Source organism: Lagenorhynchus albirostris, chromosome 16 (assembly GCF_949774975.1).
Source record: "Lagenorhynchus albirostris chromosome 16, mLagAlb1.1, whole genome shotgun sequence".
Taxonomy (NCBI): Eukaryota; Metazoa; Chordata; class Mammalia; order Artiodactyla; family Delphinidae; genus Lagenorhynchus; species Lagenorhynchus albirostris.
In genome coordinates, this window is record NC_083110.1 from 20,923,465 (window position 1) to 20,948,818 (window position 25,354).

At 43.9% G+C, this 25,354-nt stretch overlaps 1 protein-coding gene across 4 annotated transcripts in view; it reads right to left on the reverse strand.

The window, feature by feature from the left end:
- The window catches only part of PBLD (phenazine biosynthesis like protein domain containing), a 130,594-nt gene that overhangs the window by 89,901 nt on the left and 15,339 nt on the right, over positions 1 to 25,354 (reverse strand). For 2 of the 4 annotated variants that reach the window (XR_009536168.1, XR_009536169.1), the window contains exons 8-10: positions 24,603 to 24,665; positions 23,007 to 23,176; positions 20,750 to 20,829 (exon numbers count right to left, since the gene is read on the reverse strand). Coding sequence is in view for 1 of the 4 variants with exons in the window: in XM_060126707.1 (XP_059982690.1) it covers positions 23,064 to 23,176; positions 24,603 to 24,665 (176 nt within the window). In the remaining 3 variants the exon portion in view is untranslated. Of the gene's footprint in view, positions 1 to 20,579; positions 20,830 to 22,363; positions 23,177 to 24,602; positions 24,666 to 25,354 lie in introns of those variants that run through there. The other 2 variants (XR_009536167.1, XM_060126707.1) reach the window with 2 other exon arrangements.

The following is a 25,354-nucleotide window of genomic DNA, read 5'->3' on the forward strand; positions in this document are numbered from 1 at the left end:
CCCCATTGTGACTGCCCTGACTCCAAGTCCTGTCTTCCCATAAATAGTTGATTAATCCCCAGCTGAAGCAACGACAATGAAATGAAGTTGAGTAACATGAAGACAATAGACTGCAATTGGACGTTAATGATCTCCAGCATGACAGATGTTGAACACAGAATTTTGCATGGAGACACTCAGCTCTATTACTCTGATTCTTAACAGCCTTGGTCAGGAACAGCAGTCCTATGACAGGAGAGACTATGTTTAGTCATCAAAATGTCAAACACATTTTTGTGAGTTTTCATGGAAATCAGCCCTACTAATGCTATTATTTCTCATCTTCATTTATCTCATCTGTTTCCCCCAAGGAGCCTCCTCTGTGCTACCCTTTGGAATGTTTCCCTAAAAAACATACTGTTCTGGACACTATTGACCAAAGTGCTAATGAGATGCATGATTTTGCAGGCCATGTATTCAGGGTTGGTGAGATTATAGCCTGTGCACCAAGAGAATTGTAAACACAACTTGAAGAGAAAAAGGAAGCCCAGCAGTGTGCACACCACACAGCTATATTAGAACAAACTAGCAGATATCTGTGACATGAAATTGATCCAAGGATAGACAGTATTGCTGCAATAAAGGGCCTTAGAAGGTATATAGTAATTCATTGCCCAAATGTATTCTGAAGGACAATTTATTCGTACTACAAAGATGCTTCTGGGGGAAAAGGATTCCACTGTCAAGTAAATTTGGGAAGCACATCTGCTATCTCCTGCTTAGATCATGAAGCAAAATTGGTATAGTAAAGTTTCTGAGAAGTCCTGGAGTGAAGAAACCTTCTGACTCCAGAGTTTCCTAGACCTTCTCGAACACAGAACCCTTTCTTCCTAGAAGGGTCTTTTAACAAAGTTCCTTGGAATACACGTTTCCAAACCTGCTCTAACACCTTCCATTTATTTTATAGAGGAGGAGACTGAGATCCAGAGACTAAACATTAGATTCAAAGGCACTGAGCAACTTAGTGACTGAATTAAGAAGTCAAATCTCCTGTAGCCTCTAATTTTAGAAGTTTTAAAATTGAGATCACTTAATACAAGCCCCTCAGTTTATACTGGGGCAGCTGAGATCCACTAATGACTTCCCAAAGTCAGCAGAATCACTAGTAAAAGTTTCAGGAATAGAATCAGAAATTTTGTGCTTAAAGGACAGTGTCATTTATTTCATAACCCTAGTGTCTAGCACAGTGCATAGAAAATAATAAATAATAAACAACCCAGCCTGAGTGGCTGAAAAAAATGTTACGTAAATGATAGATAAATGCCAATCAGAATGCGTGTGTTGCCAGTGAATAACCTTTACAAATAATTTACATTCCCTCACTTTGTAAAGAACACACATTAGATCCACATTTTGAATGCAGAATTGATCCTTTCTTATCAAGAAACACAACTATAGCCATTTGAGCCATAAGAATTTGCATGTGAGACTAATTTCTACCATGTTTCTATACTGAGGGCATGATCCTACCAGGTGAATTGGCAGTTACTATATGTCTAGGGTTGGCCAGAAATCAAAACTGGCAGATGGAGATGGGAGAGAGTGGAAGATAGAAAGAGCTTACACCTGTAGGAGCAGAAAAGTAGGAGAAACATTATTTTAGCGGTAAAAGATCAATGGCTGGAAATTACTACATTAAATGGATAGACTAGGTTAAAGGGTAAACATCTTAATTATCCAAAACTATAATTTTCTAAATAAAAACTCTCCAAAGAAACACACAATTAAAAGAGAGGAGAACACTTGTTCATTCTGAATTTGCAAAAAAAATATGGAATATGAGGAATGGGGTTTGCTTCTGGAGAGCATGGCAATTGGGGGACTCTGAGTACCTGAAAGACATCAGAGGTGAGCCAGCAAAAGACAAAGGAACAATGAAGCTGAGTTCCACTTATATTTCATTAAAGACCAGAAGTGCAAGGTCTTAAACATTCTTGTGATTTTATAACGTGCTACGTAGTTACCAAGTGGGGGAAAAAACTGCAAAAGGATTCCAGTGTTTAGAGAAAGGAAGGGAGAGGCAAAGTCTGGCATCTCTGCTGCCTGCCCCTCAATGATCCAGGGAAGAGAAAACCCAGTGGAGGGAAGAAACTAAGAAGCGACAGAGACTAACAATGGGGCCAAGAGAGAGATGAAAAAGATGGGAGGCCCTGTCCTAGGCCCCAGAAATGATCTCTCACCTCCAGAAAATACGGGCTCACTAAAGGGCCCCAGCTGATTCTCCAACCCCCAGCACATGCTGCTTGAGCATTCCGGCTTGGGAGTCTGATTTAGCTTCTAGTGCCAAGAGCCAGAATGACTTGTAGGGTTTGGACTCTGGGTGGTAGATCTTAGCCTCCTCTTAGTGTCTGGGCTGAGCAGCATCTTTGAAGTCAGTTTTGAATCCTGGATCTCCTTTCAGCTAGCTGTGTACTCTTGCACAAATCACTTCTCTGATTTCTCCATCTGCAAAGCGGAATCATAGTACATACCTCACAGGGCAGTAGTGAGCATTAAATGAGGTTTTATTAAATAAAGACCTCTGCCAGGTCCCTAAGAAAGTCACTCTTAAAATGACATCTAATACTTTACAAGTGATAATGAAAATGATATTTCATCATCAGTTTCTGCAGCTTTTGACTTTAATGAATAATTTTTGAACCTTTTACACATAAAGCTACAGTTAAGGGGGAAGGGATAAACTGGGAGATTAGGACTGACAATATACACGCTACTATATATAAAATAGATAACTAATAAGAACCTACTGTATAGCACAGGGAACTCGACTCAATACTCTGTAATGGCCTATATGGGAAAAGAGTCTAAAAAAGAGTAGATATATGTACATGTATAATTGATTCACTTTGCTGTACACCTGAAACTAACAACATTGTAATCAACGATATTCCAATTAAAAAAAAAAAGCTACAGTTAAGCATGATGTGAATTCCAGTTGTGTGACCTTGAGCAATTTACCTAACCTCTCTAAGCCTCTTACCTTATCTGTAAGGAGGGTTAATAATAGATCTTATAGAACTGATATGAGGATTGAGTTAGTTACTCTTTGTAAAGCACTTAGACCTATGCCTGGCATACAATTAAATGCAATACAGGTGCTTGTTTAGATAAACAAAATGACCTGTTGCAATTATCCAGATCATTTTTATTTCCTTTCTCTTCAGTGCTTGACCCACAGAGTGAATAGGGACAGGGAGATGAGGTTAAATTCAAAGGCGCTCCTTCTGCCTTTGATACTGGAGCAATCTAAGTTTGAAATATCAGAGGCTAAAAAAACGCAGCTCAGGGCCTTACTGGGTAGCAGATTCGGTGTTTTCATTGTAGTTAGAGGTTCAATCTCACAATGACAGACACATATTTTAAAGCATTAATTTTCAGGAGATGCTCCACTTTTCCAGTGACTGAAATGTTTGCACTCACCATCCAGGGTCCTTCCCTTCCTAGAACTGAGGTAGGTATCTGAGAAGATGAATCAATAATCATGATGTTTCTCAGTCGTCCCTGGCGGTACAGGGTGGGTAAGACTCTGCACTCCCAATGCAGGGGGCCTGGGTTTGATCCCTGGATGGGGAACTAGATCCCACATGCATGCTGCAACTAAGAAGTCCGTGCTGCAACTAAGGCCCGGTACAGCCTAAATAAATACATTTTTTTTAAAAAAAGTAATAATCATGACGTCTTTTCATGAACATAGATAGACGCATAACAAAGGGAATCAGTCTCAGGGGTGTGCTGGACTGTTCTATGGTACATTTGGGCTGGGAGCTATGTTTTTTAGAATGCCCTTCCCTATGTGCTTCTGGGTTTGAGTTAGGCAAAAGTGAAGCTGCATGAGCTTGGGAGGCAGAAGTGAAGCCACCATGGTCTGAAGATCAGTGTAGATTAGAGGCCGTGAGAGACAGATGCAGAGGTGCTGGTAGATCCCAGTTTGTCCTTGCTCCTCCCCATGCTGCATCCAGTGCTCCCTCCCAACCGCCAGCCCTGCTGACCAACAGTGGCCCCAGGCCCACCATCAGATGTTCACGTGAACTCACAGAGGTGGTGGCCTCAAAGAAGCGGACTTCTGCACCAGTGCCCCCACCCAGTCTTACTCCTGCAGCTGGACATGCTTGGCTTCCAGACTCCCCTGCAAGCTCTGACTCGTTCAGCCCAGGCAGGGCTGCTTAGCGACTGTTCTCTCATCCTTCAACAACCCTTTTTGGAACTTTATGTCCCTAGCTCCTTCCCCAATTGTGTAAGGACTCATCCTTATAATAACCTTCTTCTATAAGACTCACAGTGGCTCTGCTTCCCTATCTGAACCCTGACTGATACAAGGAATCTTTCACCTGGCCACAGAAAGGCCACAGGACCTATCCCTGCACAGAGACCCTCCACACTGGTGCCCCATGGTCTATGTGCCCGCCAGAATTAGAGCCTTTGTCTCTTGGACAGTAATTACTATTTCCATCTGTTCAGCCCTGTGCCAGGCAACAGCAGGGATAAGACAGCATTTAGCCTAATGGAATCACCATCTAGTTGTGGAGATAAGATCCAAGACACATCAAAAAAGTTGCCTGAGGGAAATTCCTGGCGGCTCGGGATCCAGCAAGCCTTGCAGTGCAGCCAAAAAAATAAATAAATAAATAAAATAATAATAATAAACAGAAGCTTTAAAAAAAAGAAAAGAAAAAAAAAAAAGACTAGCCTGAGTAGTAAACCAGGGTCATGGCCCCCAAGAGGTGCACTAGATAGTCCATTAGAGTATGCGAAATGATTAGAAATTTTGCTGATTTATTTTATCTCATTCTTTTAATTTCTGTCTCAGGGTATGTTTTATAGTGCACAAAATATAAATACATATATTTATATGTGAGTATATACCAGTGCTTTTTGTTTTTTTTAACTGATAGGAGCACATGAGCAGAAAAGTTGGGACCACTGTTCTAGGCATGAGGCAGTGTGTGGTTAGTACAGTTAGGAGCTCAGAGTAAGGAGATTTCACTGTGCTCTGGAGGAAGAAGGATTTCGGCTACCTCTCTTACTGCTGCCCGCTCAAAAGGCTACTCCTCCCCCACTGCCCACACTCACCCACACCTTTGGGCTTCTTCACTGGTTGCTCCCCCAGCCTCAAATGCCATTTCCCCAGATCTTCCCTGGCTGGCTCCGTTGTATCATTCAGCTCCTGCTCTATCCGATGCTTATGTCCTTAGTTGTTTGTTTAGAAACTCCAGGAAGTCAGGGGCTTCCTCTGTACTGTTCCTAGCTATATCTCCAGTATCTAGAATTGTGTCTAGTACATAATAGATGCTCAAGAAATACTGGTTGAAGGAACGAAGGAAAAGAAGGGAGGAGGAAAAGGGAGATGAAGGGACCCCACACACAAAGGGAGAGTAGAAACTGTCCCCCTTAGCAACACAGCTCTTTTTCCTCCTGCTAATAGGATTCTTTGGGGGGAAACTGCGCCCTCCAAAGGCAGGGACCACAGGCCTGCTACTTTTGTTTCTGCTCTGAAATTGTGATATCTGCTGCTTCACAGTGAGCAGGTGGCTTACTCCCCCAAAGGGTGGCTCTCATTACAGTCCAGGTTTCAGGCAGTACCTGAGTCAGCGCAGAGTAAAAGCCCAGAGGCCTCATCGGCCCAGGCCAGTCGCTGATGCCAGCTCCCTGCCCCAAGGGGAAGCGGTTTTCTGTTGATTTGAGCTGGTGTTGCTTTTTTGTTTCCTTGTGCAGTTTCAGCAGCTTGGCTGCACAAGTTATTCTAAATGTCCAAACACCCAGGTCTTTTAGTTCTGAGGTTGTGTCCCTGTCCCTCCTCACCATCGTGTTTGAGTCTTACTTTCCTGCCTCCTACTGACTTCCCCTGAGTGGGGAGCAAAAAGAAATCATGCCTAGCTGACCAGATATCTGTACCCATCAGATTCCTAGGCTCTGCCTAAGTGGAGTCCGACATTGGTAGTCATAGGAGTATATACTCTTTTCTATTCATTTGGCAACCATATACCAATTTGTTTCAAACTAATTTTCATTCGTTTATTCAACAAATATGTATTGCACATACTATGTGCTGGGTACTGTTGGAAGCCCTAGAAATAGTGTTGACTACACTGCAAAAATCTCCACCCTCATGGATATTTAAAACTTGGTATTGTTGCTATATTCTGATGAATTTATTTTCTGTTTCTCCAGATAGGTTATAAGTTTTTTTGAGGGAAGGGGCAAATTTTAGATATCTGGGTCTAGAGTGTTCAGTGAATATATATTTGCTGTTGTTGTTGACTGAAGGTCTTACTCAGGCTGATCTTCAGCAAAGGAAACCAATATCATGACCATAAATAAATTAACACCTACAGGAAACACCAAACTTACCAGGTTTTAGCTCCTAGCCTCATCATATCTTTTGAGTAGGGACTGTTACAATCTTCATTTTGTGGCCAAGAAAATTGAGGGCTCTGGTTAAACTAAGCTACACAGCCAGCGACTAGATGTGAAACCCAGTTCTCTTTCTTCCTAGAGTCCATGCGCCATGCTGCACTGAGACTTGTCTAGAAGAGCTTGGATGTCAGAGAAAGAGACTTATTCATCACTGGGCCCCCAGTGCCTAGAATGATGCCTGGCACATAGTAGATCCTCATTAAAGTGCTGTGACATGTTCACAGCACTGTGTCAGTCCCAGCAAGTCTCAGCCCTGCTAAACAGTAGGCAGTGGGGTGGGTTATTGGCAGGCACAATGAGACTATTTCTGCGAACCAAGTCTGAGGTTTCCTTGGAGCACCATCTCCCACTACTGGTATAGAATTAGTACCTAGTGCTGAGCTTGGAGTCTGATGTGCCTGGGGGTGGATCAGAAGCTTCTAAGGACTCATTGACCTCAGTCTTCCTCTTTGGACCCTTCTGCAACACCCTCACCCTCCACTTCCTGTCTCCCACTGTGTCACTGTATGCCCTCCTCCTTAGGTTCCTGGAGCCTGTACGACCCTCAGTCTGGTTACTGGGGTCCCCCATTTACCATGAGCTCTCTTCTCCCAAGAACTGGTCACTTGCTCTTCTCTCAGAAGAGGACAAGGGGCCTGCCTCATCCTACACATTCTTCTGGAGCCCCAGGATCCACCACTTGATCATTTCCACATTTCGCCAAACATAAAGCCTCCTGCTTCTGCATCTCTTCACACAGTCTCAGATCCTCAGAAGTCAGTACCAAAGGAGAGGGAGCCTAAGTTTGCAACACCCCTCTGACACTGGGCTCCTGACCATCCTCCTTCTGGGCCAGTTTCACCACTGAGTCGGCTCTTCCAACTCCAGCCTTCCACTGCTTGCATGTTCACCTCCCCGCCACTGCCTGCTCTTGAGGCTTCAGTGGACCAGACAACTGAGCACCTGACGCTTTGCCCGTCATAAAACCACTGCTGACTGCAGTGCTCAGAATACAAGTAATGCCCGCAACCCCTTCCTTTCAGCTCACTTGTCCTGTTCCCCAGTGGCTAACGCCCGGTTGCCATATAATCTGTCACTCTAGGTCATCTAGGTAACTTGATTCACCCTAGCAAGTTTGCTTTGCTACTAACTGATGAACAGGGAATTGGGACCCAGGTTACACTGGTTCAGGCCTCCATGCTCCCCGGTGTCATGCAGGATGCAGGTAAGTGATCTCAGATGGAAGCCAAAAGTTTACTTAACTACTTGATGACTTTAGGCCAAGAAACACCCTGGAGCACAAGTTTTCTGCAGAAGCCCACTATAAGAACCTTTTACCAATTCGATCTCCCAAGTGTCTCCATCCTCAAACAGGTAAGAGAAATTCCAGAGTGCTGTTTCCAACCTTCAGTGCCCCCTTTCTCCCATGCCTCACTTCACCCAGAAGATCAGCTTTATTTGTTCCCCCAAAGTATGTTTCCCAAAGTGTGCCCTGAAACTCTTACCCTTCAATAAAGAAAAGGAAATTCTGGCTTAAACAAAGGTGTACAGGCTTTACTATGATCATGGTCCTTCTCAGAATGGGAAATGCAGAGTTTCCTAAATTATGTGGCCATGGAAACTCTTCATCTCAGAGGATACCCAGAGAGCAGTACCCACAGAAACATTTTTGGAAAATGCAACCTGAGTCCACACTCCTACATTAAGGAAAAGGCCATCTTAAAAATATCTGTGTTTTTTTTTTTAATCTGTATATCTTTACACTCAAAAGTTTAACTTGCTATTTTGAAATGAAGGAACCAACCTCTTCTCTTTGACATTCTAGTCATTCTTTTGAGTCCTGAAGATTTCTCTTATAAAGTGACTTGGGAGCATGCAAACGCTCCAGGTAGTGCTGAGGGTGAGGTGGCTGTGCTGGGAGAAGACTGTTGGGGCTGAGAAAACTTTCAGGGCAAAAAACTGGCTGGTAAACAGGATGGTCAGAGATCACTGCTCAGCTGGCAGCCAGCCCAGAATGTGACTGTACATAAAGGGACCCAGGAAAGGAAGTTGCCAACAGAGAGAAGGGCATCGGTGGCAGGGTAAGATTCAAACTCTAGCCTAACCCACAGTTTATTGCCAAGGCCTGGTGGTAACACATGCCTGTGAATAACCTACCACTGTTACTTGAATGTTTCTAACTATTGTCCAGTTAATCAACTAAAAAGAGAAACAGACAGAATCAGACATTGTATGCCTCCTGATGGAAAAACACAGCACCTGGTGTATCAACTAAAAAGTTGAACCTGAATCTTATTAGGCCTCCACCTCCAACAAGCAATTTGCGTGACCTCCAGGGCACAGAGAAACATGTTAAGAGATACCACGTGGAGCGGGGTGGGGCGGGCACAATCAGCAAAATCCAGAACTGAGAATCTCAGTAGGACAACTGACACATTGATAACAAGTATCCTGCATGAAGAAAGTGAAGAGGGAACCTAGGAAATTAAAACAAGAGGCTAGAACCGTATCAACCAAGTACAATGTGTGGATCTTGTTTGAATCCTGACTCAAACCAACTCTAAAAATATTTATGAGACAATGAGGGAAATTTGGACACTGATTGCACATTTGATAAGGAATTACTGTTAATTATTTTCAGTGTAATAAAAATATCATGGTTACATTAAGTCCTTATATATATTTTTTTCTTTAATATTTATTTATTTGGCTGTGCCGGGTCTTAGCTGCGGCATGCAGGATCTTAGTTCCCTGACCAGGGATGGAACCTGGGCCCCCTGCATTGGGAGCATGGAGTCTTAACTGCTGGACCACCAGGGAAGACGCAAGTCCTTATATTTTAGAGATACATACTGAAATAGTCACAAATGAAATTATATAATGTGTGGGATTTGCTTCAAAATAATCTAGGGCAAAGGGAAATGGGTGGACATATAGGTAAAACAAAATTGCCTATGAGTTAATAGTTGTTGAAGCTGAGTGACAGGGATATTGTGGTTCATTATAACTGGCCTGGAAATGGGGACATGATTCAGGAATTCCCTGGAGGTCCAGGGGTTAGGACTCAGCACTTCCACTGCACGGGGCACAGGTTCGATACCTGGTCTGGGAACTAAAATCCCGCATGCCACCCTGGGGGCCAAAAAAAAAAAAAAGAAATGGGGACATAACTCATAACAGTAGCAGTGTGTGTCTTCAGGTTTCAGGTGCTGGTGGACAGCATCAGTGCCTTGGGGTCAAGGAGGTGACCCAGTTCAATCAAACCACCAAGTCTGCTTCTGAAGCTGATCCAACTCTTTTCTGGTTTTATCCAAGACCTGCCTGAAGATACACCTAACTGCTTCCCCCTGATCTGATCCCAGTCCGTTTACCATGTGGGGAGGAGAGGAAAAGTGGGAGACTTAGAGAGACAAATGGAAGGCACTAGAGTCCTCAAGCAGGAAGCTCAGTAAGAGAAGGCTCTAACTGCTAACTTATGACGTGGAAACATGAAAATTCTGGGAAGCTGGCAGAAGTTTTGGTGAATTATGTGAAGTCTAATAAGCTAAAGCAAGACCACTGATACTCCAAGTGGCTCTTGCAGAAGTGAGGATGGGTTGTGCCGAGGGCAGCTATCTGGGTGGAGGCTGGTCATGTCGATAGCGGGAGGATGCACTCCATGGCTAGAAAAGAGCAGGAATTGAACTGGCCCTAACAGGGATTCGTGTCTTTAGCTCTGTTACAAAGTTACCCACCGCTTGGTGACATCGTATGAAAATCTCCCTATTTGAGGGAGCTAGGAGGGAGACTTTGTTCTCTTCCTCAGGGATTTTGCCCAGCTTCAAAGATGTCACTGATAAATGGACCCAACCTCACATTTGGATCCTCAGAGGAAGCCCTTTGCAGAAGATGAGACCAGAGCCTTCCTAGTCTGAATCAGTGCCTGAATGTGGATTAGAAGCATGGATCCTATGGAGGAAGCCATTTCCAGTAATAACTGTAAGAAACCCATGGCTTGCTTCACTGGATGATTGGGACAGCCGAGGCTGTTTCAATTAATCACTGAAGGTAATGTTATAATTCATTTTTTAAAAATGTACTTAGCTGTACAAGTTTGTGCAGCTTCGATGAGCCCGGGGCCTTTTTTTCACAGATTTTAGCACTTGCAAAATTAAGGCTACAGTGTCACCTATATACTTGAGGAAGTGCACTTGGTTATTTTGTGTAGGCACAAATTTAAATCCCAGGTTACCAGACATAGATGTAAATCGCTTAGCCAAAGAACAGATCCAGCTGGCTAACCATCTGGCACATGCATCTCCATGCAGCCTTATAGCTCTTGTGGCTGAAGATACCTTTTGTGGGGGAAATTTTATGTTATGATGATATTCTCAAGGTTGGAGAACCCAAAGATTTTGGATTAAACCACTTGCAAACATCACAAACTTACTGTACAAAACTTATCCCTCTCTGCTTTTTTTTTTTTTAAGTTTTCAGTAGGTAACATCACTTAAGGTTCTTGCAGAAGAAAAAAAGAAAATGGAACCAGTCTTTAAGCAAAAAGGAGATATGGAACGATATGAGAAGTAGCTCACTAAATCAAAGGAAACAACCCATTCTCTGGCAGGACGTGAATGGAGGTGACCTGGGACCTTAGCAGCCATTGCTCTTGGCCCTGGAGCATTATCATGAGATGACTCTGCTCCAACTTGCTTGTCTATTCCAGTCAAGTTTTCAAATACCGTGGAGAGAGAAATGGACTGGCCAGCTTGTCAGGCATCTCTGGCTATGGCTAGGAAACAGTAACATGGTCACTGGGGGCTGGTTGTGAGCTAGAAGCCACTGCAGTTTGTGTCTGTTAGAGAAAGGGGGACCCTTTCATCCTGCCCCAATGATGGGGATCCAGCAGAAACTGTAGATAAAGAAAAAAAGTAATCAGGCATCTCATGGAAACTGAGATTCTGGCTATAACACAGTTCTCAGCCAACCACTGCTATCTCTTCATCTGGGAGAAACGGCCCTTCCTCTCCTCTGTTCTCCTCATCCAGCTCCACTCAAAAGCAGGGCTCCTCACCCTGCTCTCCCCAGGAGAGCTTGGAGTACATGTGGCCAGGCAGGCCCATGCACCATTAGAGTGTCTGGCCCTGAAGAATGCAACCCCATCCTCAGCTACACAAAAGTTTTTCTCCCATGTGAGTAAGCACTTGATCTTGAGCTCTCCACATCTCTCCTGGGAATCTTATCTAACTGTCTCCTGGGAATGATCCACCTGAGAAACACAACAGAAGTCCTTGCCATGGCTGTTGCTGGGTTCCCTGGAGTTCTGGTTCTAACAGGACTGGGTACTGGCATGAAGCGCTGCTAAAGCAACAACGCATTCATTGCAGGGTGAATCAAAATACGGTGTTATGCCTGGATCTTTATCTCTTTGTTGACAAATAAGAAAGACTCATGAATGAGAACAAGGGAGAAATGAGCAAGTTAAATAATTCACATACAACTTTAAGACTGTGGAGTTTGACGGTAAAAGGTTAAAATTTAAGATTTTAAAACCAGCACTGCTCACTCAAGTCTTCTGTTCCTGCCTATTTTAACATGCCTATCTTGTTCATATTTGGCCGGGATTATCATTATCCTTATTGTCATTTTTAATACCCAAGATGTATTAAAAGTACATCCATGTACCAAACACTATACTAAACACTTTCACCATATTATCTTATTCCATCCTCTCAGCAGCCCAGTGAGGTGGGTACAATTATTATCCCCATTTTACAGATGAGGAATGTGAGGCCCAGAGAGGTTAAGAAACTTGCCCCAAGGTCCTTCTGCTGGTGAGTGGTGGAAACTGGATTTGTCTGACTGCAGAACATGACCTCTTAACCACCATAAAATCGGAGTCGGAACATTGATAATGATTCAATATTGCCACAGGCAGAGGAACCCACATGTCTCCCTCAGGCTGTGGTAAAGCTTTGGGGGCTTACATGTACTGCATTTGTGGTCAGACCTTTAGGGAACTGTTGACCAAAACCACCTGCCTTGGCCAGGCCCACTTGCCTGAGTTGTCTCACATCAGGAAGTCCTGATAAGGAACATGGTTCTGCCTCGAAAGTTAACCCGGAGAATTCAGGAGGAGCCAAAAGAGGGAGGAGAAGACCAACCTCCCAGAGTCCTTTGCTCTGGAGCCCATCTTGGCTGAGAGATGCTCGTGCCACCAGGAAGGACCCTGAGTCAAGACTATGGGCCAAGCAAGATGATTGGCCAGAGACAACCCGGAAACTAACCCCATTACCATAAACCCTGAGACTGTGAGCCATGTGGCAGAGCAGTTCTCCTGGGTTCCCTTACCCTGCTGCTCTCTGCCCAGGCGCCCCTTCCCAATAAAGTCTCTCGTTGTCAGCACACGTGTCTCCTTGAACAATTCATTTCGGAGTGTTAGACAGTAGCCCACTCTCGGGCCCTGGAAGGGTTCCCCCTTCCTGTCACAAGACCTCCAGGTCTTGGATAAATAGTGGCCTGACAGCCAGGCTCCAACACTAGCCTCTAGTAAACAGACTCTTTAATTTAGCTTATCGATGGGCAGTGAAGACGTCAGACTCCATTGGAGCAATCCTGGGAGGATGCTCTGAGCTCTGCCCTGCCCATTAGGAGCTGTAAGTTTGTGCAAACAACCAGAAAATTAAACCCACCCAGGGAGGGGACATTGATTTCCAATTGGCATAGTTCAGCAGATGCTGTTTGGTCTAAGAATTGCTTGACCTCTACTAGTGACGCCACCTGCCCTTGGCTTTGGAGGGAGTGTTCCCAGCAGGGAAGGCCACTGCACTCCTGCTTGCTGCTGGAACTTGGGCTGTAGGCGTGGCGGGCTCCCCATATGTTGCAGGGGAGAGGCCAGCCACGCCCTGGGATGGATTCACCCTCTTATCCAACTCTGGGGCTAAAGCCAGCCCCAAGAGATTACAGGCGCTCCCACCCCCAACTAATTAAATAGGTGGCCTCCTGATGCTAAAAGGGAATGAGGGCGGAAAAACAGCCAGACCCAGAAACCACCGATGCGTGCCTAAACAGTCTCTAATGGGTCAGGGTGGTTCTATGCCTGAGACCTGGCGTTCTGTATAGTTTCTAGTTTTCAAATCTTATAGTTCAAAACGTGTGTCATAGAAGCTTTACACATTACTTAAAATAATATTACCTATTAATGAGTGTATCTTACAATTATTATTATTACACACCAATCCTTGTGTTAAAACATTGGAATAAAAGTAACTATTCAAAGACAATATTTTTTCTCATGGGACAACCTGCAGATGATTCTAATACTTTATACAACACACACACACACAAACACGTAAAGCGGAGGCTTCTGGATTCAAAGCTAAGTGTCTGCCTAAATTACCTAAATCTAAATGTTCATGCAATTATAAGTTTAGATGAAAGCTAAAATCATGGTTTGGATTAAGGAAAGAAACCTTTAGAGTTTTTCAGGAGTTCAGCCCTCAAGTGAGTTATTATTAGTTGTTCTGCTTTCCATTCTGTTTTTGCTACAAATGGTTTAGAAGAGGATCTGAGATGCAAAGAGGAAGACAGTTGCAATAATAGGAAATTGGACTAAATTAAAATGATACTAAGTCACAGCACAACTTGGCCTCTTTGCCACCAACTTTTGACATTCTAATTAGGGTAAATGGTTATGTAAATCTAGTCAGTCACTCATTTCTCCCCCAGCCAGAGCGCGTGTGATTGTTTAAGTGAGGGCTGTTGATGGCATAATTAAAGCTCTCCTAAAAATTAACTGGGAATTGGAGGACAGCCTCCAAAGATGCCCTAATTTGTGGGCAGCCCAGCACAGCTGTCCTTTTGTCCAGCCTGCCACCAGGACTCCTCGAGTTTCCCCATCAATATAATAGAATGTGACACTCGAGGTGTTCTCAAGCCTCAGTCCACAGGATGGAGTGGAAGACACAGACCGGCAGGAGTCTGCTGTACCCAGGGTTGCCTCCTGGGTATGTTCAGCTGAGAAAATGGGGTTTCAGGTGACCCCAAACACGGAGCACAGAACACCTGGGTTTGGGGGTCAACTATGAAACAGAATTAATTGGTTATGAGTTGATAAACGTTGAAGCTGCATGATGGGTGCAAGGGGTGGGGAGCAGCAGGGAAGAAAGCCAGGAGTAGTAACTATAGTATCAATATTTGTTTTGTTTTTGTGCATGCTTGAAATTGTCCACAATAAAAATAATTTTTTAATGTGTACAATACTGTTAATTAAACAAGGAGGCCTTTCAAAATAAACAAAAAAATAAATAAACAAGGAGGTTGTTAGACTCAGGTGGTTCTCATACTTAGCTACATAAGCAAACCAAAACCTAAGCCCATAAATGCCTCAAGGGTAAAAAGTCAAAACCTAAGGACAACCAATCACAGACAGCCAACTAGGCTTTCCCAAACGATGTTTGAGCTTAGCCAATCAAATAATTTCCTTGCTCTGCTTCAAAGTCTTCTCGATAATAAAGTCTTGTCCTAGGCCCTGTCAGTGAAGTGCTCCTAACCACTTCTGGTTTGGCACTGCCTGATTGGAATAGATGTTTGCTCAAATAAACTCTTAAATTTTTAAAATATGCCCCAGTTTATCTTTTTTTTAAAAAAATAAATTTATATATTTATTTTTGGCTGCATTGGGTCTTCGTTTCTGAACGTGGGCTTTCCCTAGTTGTGGCGAGTGGGGGCTACTCTTCGTTGCAGTGCGCGGGCTCCCCATTGCCGTGGCTTCTCTTGTTGCGGAGCATGGGCTCTAGGCGCACAGGCTTCAGTAGTTGTGGCACACGGGCTCAGTAGTTGTGGCTCGCGGGCTCTAGAGCACAGGCTTAGTAGTTGTGGTGCACGGGCTTAGTTGCTCCGTGGCATGTGGGATGTTCCCGCACCAGGGCTCAAACCCATGTCCCCTGCATTGGCAGGCGGATTCTTAACCACTGCGCCACCAGGGGAGCCCCCAGGTTATCTTTTAACACTACCAAGAAATAACATTGACCATGAGGAGGAAGTTCTTAGTAGCAAAAGTCAACTTATGGTTATCCTCTTAAAGAAGGAGAGTCATAGAGCATCTACTGGTTAACATATGAGTATGCTGTTCTATTACTTCTTATCACATTAACAACACCCCCCCACATCCCACCCTGACTCTTCCCAGTAAGGCCCCAGTTTGGAATGAAGAGCAAAGACTGAGGAGAGACCAGGAGAGAAATGGGTCCAGGTAAGAGACAGAAGAGGGGAAACCAGCTGAGAGGGTGAGAAGAGTGAGATCCCCAGGTATCCATCCAGAGGATAACTGAGAGTTGATTATGAATTAATTCTATGTCGTTGTTGGGCTGCACCCTGCAGGCTTGCAAGCCCTGTACTTGCCCAGCTTCAAGAAAGCCTGGAGTCAGCAGCAGAGACATCTATGGGTTGATGGATGGCGGAGCTTACATGTCTGAAGCAAGGTCCTGGAGCAAGACCGCACAGTGTGCGGTGCCTGGCGGGCAAAATGGCAGCAGTCTTGGCTTCTGGGGGGCGGGGCGGGGGGGGGAGGAAGAGAGATCAGGTTGGCTCATTGGTTACCGGGGAAACTAGCAGAAGGGCACGCCCCTCACCGCCCTTTTGAGAAGCTATCAGGTAAAGATGTTTAGATCTAAAGATTAGAACAATTACTAGCTGGGGTCTGGGGCAAGTACATACATAGGAAGGTCAGTCATGGGAGTAGGTATAGACGAAGCAGGCACTGGTCGAGGGGATGAACAGAGAGCAAGAGAACAGACACCTTGAGTGGCCTAGGTGGCCTAAGCATACAGTCATAAAAACCCAGTACAATCCCATTTGACTTAAAAATAACTTAAGTAGGGCTTCCCTGGTGGCGCAGTGGTTGAGAGTCCGCCTGCCGATGCAGCGGACATGGGTTCGTGCCCCGGTCCGGGAGGATCCCACATGTCGCGGAGCGCCTGGGCCCGTGAGCCATGGCCGCTGAGTCTGTGCGTCCAGAGCCTGTGCTCCGCAACGGGAGAGGCCAAGACAGTGAGAGGCCCGCGTACCGCAAAAAAATAAAAAATAACTTAAGTAAACACTGCTAAATTTAAAAAGCTAAAAAGTACCTGATAGTCAAGGGGCAGATTCTCTCGCGTTTGACAAGCTCCCCTGGCAGCCATGAGTTAAGATGCAATGGGAAAAGAAGTTGGTAGTTTCAGTCCTATGGGTGGAGGTTTTTTAAAGACGGGAGCCCCTTGGCTACAGGAATCACAATGCAAGATAGCTGCAGGCCTTGGAAATCACCTATCTTCCCCAGTGCAGAATGATGTTTTTTCTTTCTTTTAGAATTATCCATGTCTAGGGTGACGGTAATTAATGAGCTAGTAAAAAGCCTCCCCAGTCAGGCTGTGCCCAGGATTTCCTAGCTTTGTTAGGAAAACTTGAGAGAACCAGTGTGGACTAATTAATTGGTCTTCAGGTAGTAACTAAATCAAAGGTGTCTTGGGTACCCTGGGAAACCAGAATCTCCTCTTTCTTGAGAATCAATCAGCTTAAGATTGATGAAGGGCTGCTAAGGTCAGGCTTAGAAACACAAAACCATCTGCCAATTCTCTAGGGCTGGTACCTGCAGTAGAGCAATTTTAGAAGAACAGGTGTTCACTTTTAACTTACCTCTTCTTTTCTTTATTGCTGAAATCATGACTTTAGCTACGAAGAGCCTCCAGTTGGTTGATGAAATTCACAAACGGTCTATTGTAACTTAAAATAACCTGGCCCCAAGGTATTGTGATAACCTCAACCGTTCTTGCACAAAGTCATAAACCACTCATCCCGGGACTTCCCTGGTGGTCCAGTGGTTAAGACTCCGTGCTCCCAATGCAGGGGGCCTGGGCTTGATCCCTGGTCAGGGAACTAGATCCCACATGCCGCAACTAAGAGCCTGCATACCGCAACTAAAAAGATCCCGCACGCCAAAACGAAGATCCCGCGTGTGGTCACTAAGACCCGGTGCAGACACATATATAAATATTAAAAAAGAACCAAAACACTCATCCCCGACAATGGCCACTCTGGCCTCTCTGGTAGAATTTGGCAGCATCAGAAAACAGTAACTACAAGGCATTGCCCCAGAACGGCCGCCATTGCCCCAGAATGGCTGCCATAGACTGAAAGTTTGTGTCCCCAAAATTCATATGTTGAAACTGAATCCCCAGTGTGATGGTACGTGGAGGTGGGGCCTTTGGAAAGTGCTTAGGTCAAGAGGGTGGAGCCCTCATGAATCAGATTAGTGCCCTTATAAAAAAAAGACACAACAAGAAGATTGCCATCTATGAACCAGGAAGCAGGCTCTCACCAGACATCAAATCTGCCACTGCCTTGATCTTGGACTGCTACCTTCCAGAACCATGAGAAATAAATGTTTATCGTTTATAAGCCACCTAGTCTATGGTATTTTTGTTATAGCAGCCCAAACAGATGAAGGTAAAGACTAAGCCAAGGAACACTGTTTCACTCTGAGTGTGGAACAGATCCAGTCTGGTCCATCTCCTTTGCAGAGTAGGCTTGAGAGCCCACAAAGTCCATAAAACCTGACACTTAAATGTTTCTGGTTCCTTGAAAGTATCTCCAGTAGGCTAAGAACATTTTCATAAGTTTTTGATGATGATCTATAAACACATCCATATGTTTGTTGATGATGGCTCAATGACTATAGTTGTTGTTCCTCCATTAAAAAAAAATGGTTCAGGGTTAACACCAAGTTTTCTTCTTTTAAATGGAGGTATTTCTCGTCCTTGCTAACCATTTATGTCTCCAATTTCCCGAGAATATGGGAAATTCCCCAAAACACTCCTGTGGTAGATCGTATTTTTCCAAAGATTGCTGCAGTCAAATATACCCCATCTCATATGCTCTTATTACAATGTGACATTAACCATCCTCCATTAAGAGGTGGGCTTTGTGTCCCTGCCCCATGAGCCTGGACAGACCTTCATAAATGCCTCAACCAATAGAATGCAGCAGAAGTAAAATCATGTGACTTCCTGGTATAGTCATAAAAGGTGAGACAGCTTCCACTTGTTTTTTTGGGGGCCTTGGGAGCCAAGCCTACATGGAGGAAGTCCAGCTCTCCTAAACCCGCCATGCTGGAAACATCACGTGGAGAGATTATGTAGAGATAAAGGTGTTCAAGGAGGCCCAACTGGGGACTTCCCTGGTGGCGCAGTGGTTAAGATTCCACACTCCGGGCTTCCCTGGTGGTGCAGTGGTTGAGGGTCCGCCTGCTGATGCAGGGGACGTGGGTTCGTGCCCTGGTCCGGGAGGATCCCACGTGCCACGGAGCGGCTGGGCCCGTGAGCCATGGCCGCTGAGCCTGCGCGTCCGGAGCCTGTGCTCCGCAACGGGAGAAGCCACAGCAGTGAGAGGCCCACGTACCGAAAAAAAAAAAAAGATTCCGCACTCCCCATGCAGGGGGCCTAATCAAGGAACTAGATCCCACATGCCTGCTGCAACTAAGAGTTTGCATGCCACAACTAAGGAGCATATGTGCTGCAGCTAAGGAGCCAGCGAGCCACAACTAAGGAGCCTGCCAGCCGCAACTAAGACCTGGCACAACCAAATAAATAAATTAAATTAAATTAAAAAAAGGAGGCCTTCCTGTTCCAGCTCTCAGCTGTTTCAACTCTCAGCTGTTTCAGTGTCCCCAACTCAGGCTCCAAACGTGTGTAAACAAGACTTTGATGATCCCAGCCCTGCCTTTGAACCACCCTGGCTGACACCAGGTAGAGTAGAAACAAGCCTTCCCAATATGTCCCGTGCAAATTCCTGGGGACCCACAGAATCTCCGAGCATACCTATAAATTTGGGGGTAACGTTATACAGGACAGTAACCAAAGCAACCCTCTAGGGATATTCCTTGAAGTATAGCAAGGGCACTAGATTTGTCATCACATAGCCTGGTTTTGAACCCAGATCTAACCATCTCACTAGCAGAGTAAACTTAAGCAAGTCAATTTCCTTTCTGAGCATTACTTTCCTCATCTATAAAACAAGGATAATAATGACTGCCTTAATATACATCAAAACATTGGGGAGAAAATTTCCACACCTATGACAGATAAAAGTTCATAATAAAGAAACTGGTAACAAAATGCAATGGAAAATAAGCAAAATACATGAATAGAGAGTTCAGAGAAGATAAAATATAAGTAACAAGTTACTGTAACAAAAGATGTTTAACTTTCCTAATCAGGTAAATGCAAAGTAAGTAATACTAAGCTATCACTTATCAGATTAGCAAAATTCTGCTGGTGGGTTGTGGTGAAAAGGATACAGTGCTCTGGCAACATGAACAGCTACAGTCTCTTTTGGAAGGTATCTGACAATAGCTACTAAAATGAAAAACACACACATTCCTCTTTTTTTTGCATGTGAGATCTTATTTCCCCCACCAGGGATCGAACCCATGCCGCCTGCATTGGAAGCGTGGAGTCTTAACCACTGGACTACCAGGGAAGTCCCCCAAAATACACACATTATTCAAACCAGAAATCTCTCTCTCTCAAGTCTATCCTAAAGAAATAAAAGTACCAGGACATAGAAAATAAAATAAAGTTGCTCTCTGCAGTACAGCTTCTAATGGTAAAGCATCAGGAAATAAAATCAAAGGTCTTCAATAGGAGACTGAGGGGGGAATTCCCTGGCGGTCCAGTGGTTAAGACTCTGTGATTCCACTGGAGGGTGCACGGGTTTGATCCCTGGTCGGGGAAATAAGATGTTGCATGCCGCGAGGCATAGCCAAAAATAAAAATAAAAAAAAAATAGGAGACTGAGGGGATTGATTAAGTGGTGGAACGCTAATAATGTTAGAACAAGCTAGAATGAGCTACAGTATGGATCTCTATAGTATAGGTCTCTAGCCACCTCTACAGTACTGCTTCCCTTGTTCAGGATCCACATTCCCAGGAGATGGTTTCTGATTTGGCAGAGCCCGAGTAGCATGCCTGCCCCCTGAAGTGCAGAGAGAGGTAGCACCTTGCCACCTTGGCTTCCTTGGAGGAAGCTGGCCAGTACCTCCTTGACTATTCACAATGATGCTGCATAACTCCAAACAAATAATCATAACAACAAAAAGTCAGGAAACGGCTTTAATCTATCTTGAGCTAAAAATTGAAAACAATTTTCCCATTCTTTAGCTATCCTTGAGTTTACCTGATGCCCCTTCAGCTGGACAGTCTCATTTCTTTCTCTGCTCCAATAGTACAAGGCTGTGACTCCTCTTATTGTGATTCAATACACAGGGTGTTCATGGTCTCCAAGAGTTCAGTCTCGCACTCACCTGATGCTCTCTGACACGAAGGACTGGTTTGTGGTTTTGACTGTCTCTGCTGTATGTCCCATCCCATCAATCAATGGTCTCTGTTCAGCAAAAGCCATTTTGCATGTGTATAAAAGAGAAAATAGGCTTGAATGATCTTCCCCCTTACTAGAATCTCACTAGAGTGCTATACACTTTTTGATATAGGGATCAATCCCTGCTGGGAAAGATTACAATATTAACTTGCAGTGAATGATTAACATCGCCAAGCCAACTCCCTAATATTGCATAAAATAAAATGTTTTGGCTCCCCTAAAAATCAGGGTTTCTTATTCTTGCAGGTCTCAGCAGCCCAACTTGTTTTGCATATGGTTGCATGTTTAATTAGTGATCCTTCTGTAAGTGTCTGCAATTAGCACCATGATGATTAATAAAATAACTCCTTTAAAGCTCCATTTAGCTAGCAGAACTGCACAATCAGGTGTAATTAATTCATCATTAATAAATCATGGCTGATTAATCTGTATATTACCAACATTTTACTGAACAGCTCTCACCTGAGCACAGCTAGTTTTTCTATGCTGAACAGAACTGGAAACTAAGAGGAAAAAAAAAAAAAACCCAGCTCCTCCAAAACTGCACTAAGCAGCAAGTATATTGGTATGGTCAAGGAGATTTTGAGATAATGCACATTTAAAGTTATTGAGCTACATAGGCAATTGTCACTTGGGAGGGAAGAAAACAGTGGCTGAATACTAGAGATTCTCAAACCTAAGTATACACCAGGATCACCTGGAGGGCTTGTTAAAAACCAGATTTCTGGTTTCTATCTCCACAGCTTCTGATTCAGTGGGTCTGGGATGGGGCCTGAGAATTTGCTTTTCTAACAAGCTCCCAGGTGGTGCAGATGCTGCTTGTCTAGGGACCACACCTGGAGAACCATAGTTCTCCCTTTCTCATACCCTGGGGATGACTCACAATCGCCATGATTCCTATGTCCTTTCTATAGGTTTTAATAGTTTAAAAAACAACAATAAAAATAGCTTACAGTATTATTTATCTATCCTTGTGTTTACATGCTATCTCTTCAACTGGATTGTAAGTTTAATAATTACTTTCTTTTATTTCTCTCAGCCCCCATAGAACCTAACTACTTTCAAGATGTAGAAACTCTAGACAAAACCCAGACATGCCATGTGCATTCATCTCTGAAGCCTTGCTCATGCCCCAGTCTTTCGAAGCCCTGTCCTTCAACACTCCCCAGACTACGCCATAGCATTCAGTGTCTGCCATATGTAGACCCTAATCACAGACCAGTGCAAGTGCTCATTATCTTTTCATGAAAGGATGAGCCTGGTTTTCCCAGTTAGATTCCCTTGAGAGCTCTATAAGCTTCCCCTCTAATCTCCTTTGCAGCCTGGCCCCCAGCTCTCCACCCCACCAGCTTCTAGCCCAGTGTCTTATACACAGGGGACAGCAAATTGCTTTTTACCAACCACGTCAGATTGCTGAGCAGTAGATCTGACACATGGGCTGGGAATTCAGATCCCAGCTGGGCACCTAACTTGCAGAATACATGGGAGCCACAGCAAGGGGAATTCCCACCCCAAAAAGAACTTGGAAAGAGGCAAGATATTACTTTTCATGTTTAATTTTACTACCACTCTATTACACATACATTTAAAAAAATTCTGGGCTTTTTAGTTATTTAGCTACATGTCCTGATTTTTAGTTATTAAATATGAGTGTGTTCCAATGAAGAAAATAACTTTTTAGGTACATTAAAATTACTCCAATGTTACCCTCCACACGTGAACTCTTTTCACTTTTCTATCTTTGTGATCCATCTCTGTCCATATAAATTCGTTTTCTCCACAGACACAGCATAACGTCGCTAACAGTTTATACTCTACTGTGATTTTCTTTCTTGGTATTGTATCATGAAATTTTTTTTAATATTTCCTCATAGTTATTGGGTCTTTTCAATGGCTACAAAATAGTCTATCTGGTACTCACACGTAAGTTTAAATGGTTTGATCTTACTCCTCATAAATTTGTTCCTCATTTTGTGATTGGTGCTCATAATCAAAGGTGACAACATTATTCTTCGTTATTAGTTACTTACATTTCAAATATACTCACAGGTAGAGCCAAAACTCCATTAGTTAATTAGTCAGGAAGCATTATTAAATTTCCATTAATATGTGTTTGTTGTTCTATGTCTAAGGTGAGGATTAAGTAGACTACTATGCAAACTTTATTCAAAGCAGCCCCTTACATTTCTTTCTACGTGGAAAATAGTAAGTCAGGATTGCAGCATCGCGCACAAGCGCGTCTAGGCCGTCAGCGTGCCCTCTAAAACAAGAGCAGCACGTCCCTTGATGTCAACTCGTCCATCAGGACGCAGGGAAATCTTCAATTCTCCTCCCCGGCTGGAACACTGAAAGGCTAAAGAAAACATAAAACGAGTCACAAATTAAGATCATTTTCACCCTTTTTAATTAACAGGGCATAGTGACAGACCACGTATTACAAGCTCTAGAATCCTCCCAGGTCAGTTTAAAGAACACATTCCTTCAAACAAACAAAAACAAAATAAATGAACAAACGAAACACAAATACATAGACACAGAGAACAGAGGGTGGTTGCCAGAGGCGAAGGGTCAGGGAGGGGCGGGGAGATCAAAATGGGTAAAGGGGATCAACTGTACGGTGAAAGATGGAAAATAAATTTTTGGTGGTAAGCACGTTGTAGGGTATATAGAAGCAGGAATACAATGTACATGTGAAACTTATATGATGTTATAAATCAATGTTACCTTAATAAAAATCAATTAATCTTAAAAAATTTTTTTAAATAGAATGCATTCCTTCATCTGTGCATGGTATTGCCCAGCCCACCCCATTCTCCTGAGGACTGAGACCACAGACGCAATTTGATCCACAAAATACACAGCTCTACAGCTTCGCTTCCTAAGCCACTTCCTCTATTACTTCCTATAATGCCCCAGACATACCCCGCCCATATAGCATCCTCCCTGGCTCTGTCTAGAAGGCAAGCACATGTGAAAAGACAGAGGCTAGGACTAAAAGTCTAAGAAGATAAAGAGGGGTGCTCTTGGCCCTTCTGAAAAGGCCCCACCTTCCGCGGTCTGAATAGGATAAAGGGAGTGCTTTACTCATTGTGGTTAGCAAGCAACCACACTTGTCAGGCAACCATGAGGCACAGCCTCAGGCTTCCTAAGGTCAGAGGAGTAATTAGGCTCACCAAAGAAAGAGAACAGTCACCGTGCTGTTCCCAAATCAGGGTCACAGAGGCTTAACCATCCCACTAAGTAAGAACCTCCATCCTTTAAAGTCAAACTCCTACTTTGATTGTGTAGCCTGTACCACATACAGACTACTAGCGGCGTAGTACTAGCTGTGTAAATTCCACTGGCTGCCATTTATTTTCTCTGCCTCAGGCACTATGTAAATCACCAGGAGACTTGGTTCCAAAGCAGTTTGTTTGATTTAATCTCATAACTAGCAGCAGCAGTAAGGAACCTTGGTAATCATCCAGTCTCAACTTGTCACATTATAAATAACCTTTCTGGGTCAAAGTTATACAGCTAGTTAACTTTATTCAACAAACATTTATTGGGTACTTACTGTATTAGAAGTGTGTCCTTTTGTTGGGAGACAGAGGTGGAAGATGTTTGGGGTGGAGGATGTTTTGAGTAGAAGGTTCAGGGGGAAGGAATTCGAAACCTCTCGTTTTCACGTGGGTGATAGTTAACATTTTATTACATCTTCAAGTGGATAGTACATATGAGAAGAAATACTAGCTTCAAGTTAAGCAAATTTTTTAAAATTTGAAAACAAGCTGTCCTACCGTGCATGGCTTTCTTCCCCAGTTGCTGGGACCAGTAGCTGCTGAGAACAGTATGTGCAGACCCTTAAAAGAAGAGAAAAGTCATGGTACAATCCCAAAGAAAACAGGGGCAACTCTGTGCTAAGTTCATAAACAATCAACTATCCAGTTTGACTAAACCTTAGATGACGTAGTCATTATGTTGGCCGTGGCCACAGCCAAGTGTGGAATTAAGGATGGAAATAGAAAGGAAGACATAGAATTTATGGATAACTCCTCCAAGCGATGTATCTGCTGTGTCTTATACTTTCTGAAGGCTGAATTAAACTGTAGGTTTTAATTCTTGTCTTGTCTACCAGTTCATTGTCAGCCCATGGTAGAATCAAGGTCTTCACATAAATCTATCTACATCTTTCAAGGGAAAAATATCTCCTTCTTCTTAGGACACACATGAAAGAAAAGGTGGGAACTCTGACAAAAGGCTATATTTCCCACCATGTCAGCATTCACAGGTTTTCGGTGCCAGAAGAACTTTCTTTTAGTGAGGTATTTTTTCATATGATTGTGCCCTAGGTTTAGATCAGAGAATAGATATTAAAATGAAGAAACAGGGCTTCCCTGGTGGCGCAGTGGTTGAGAGTCTGCCTGCCGATGCAGGGGACACGAGTTCGTGCCCCGGTCCGGGAAGACCCCACATTGCCGCAGAGCGGCTGGGCCCTTGAGCCATGGCCGCTGAGCCTGCGCGCCCAGAGACTGTGCTCCACAACGGGAGA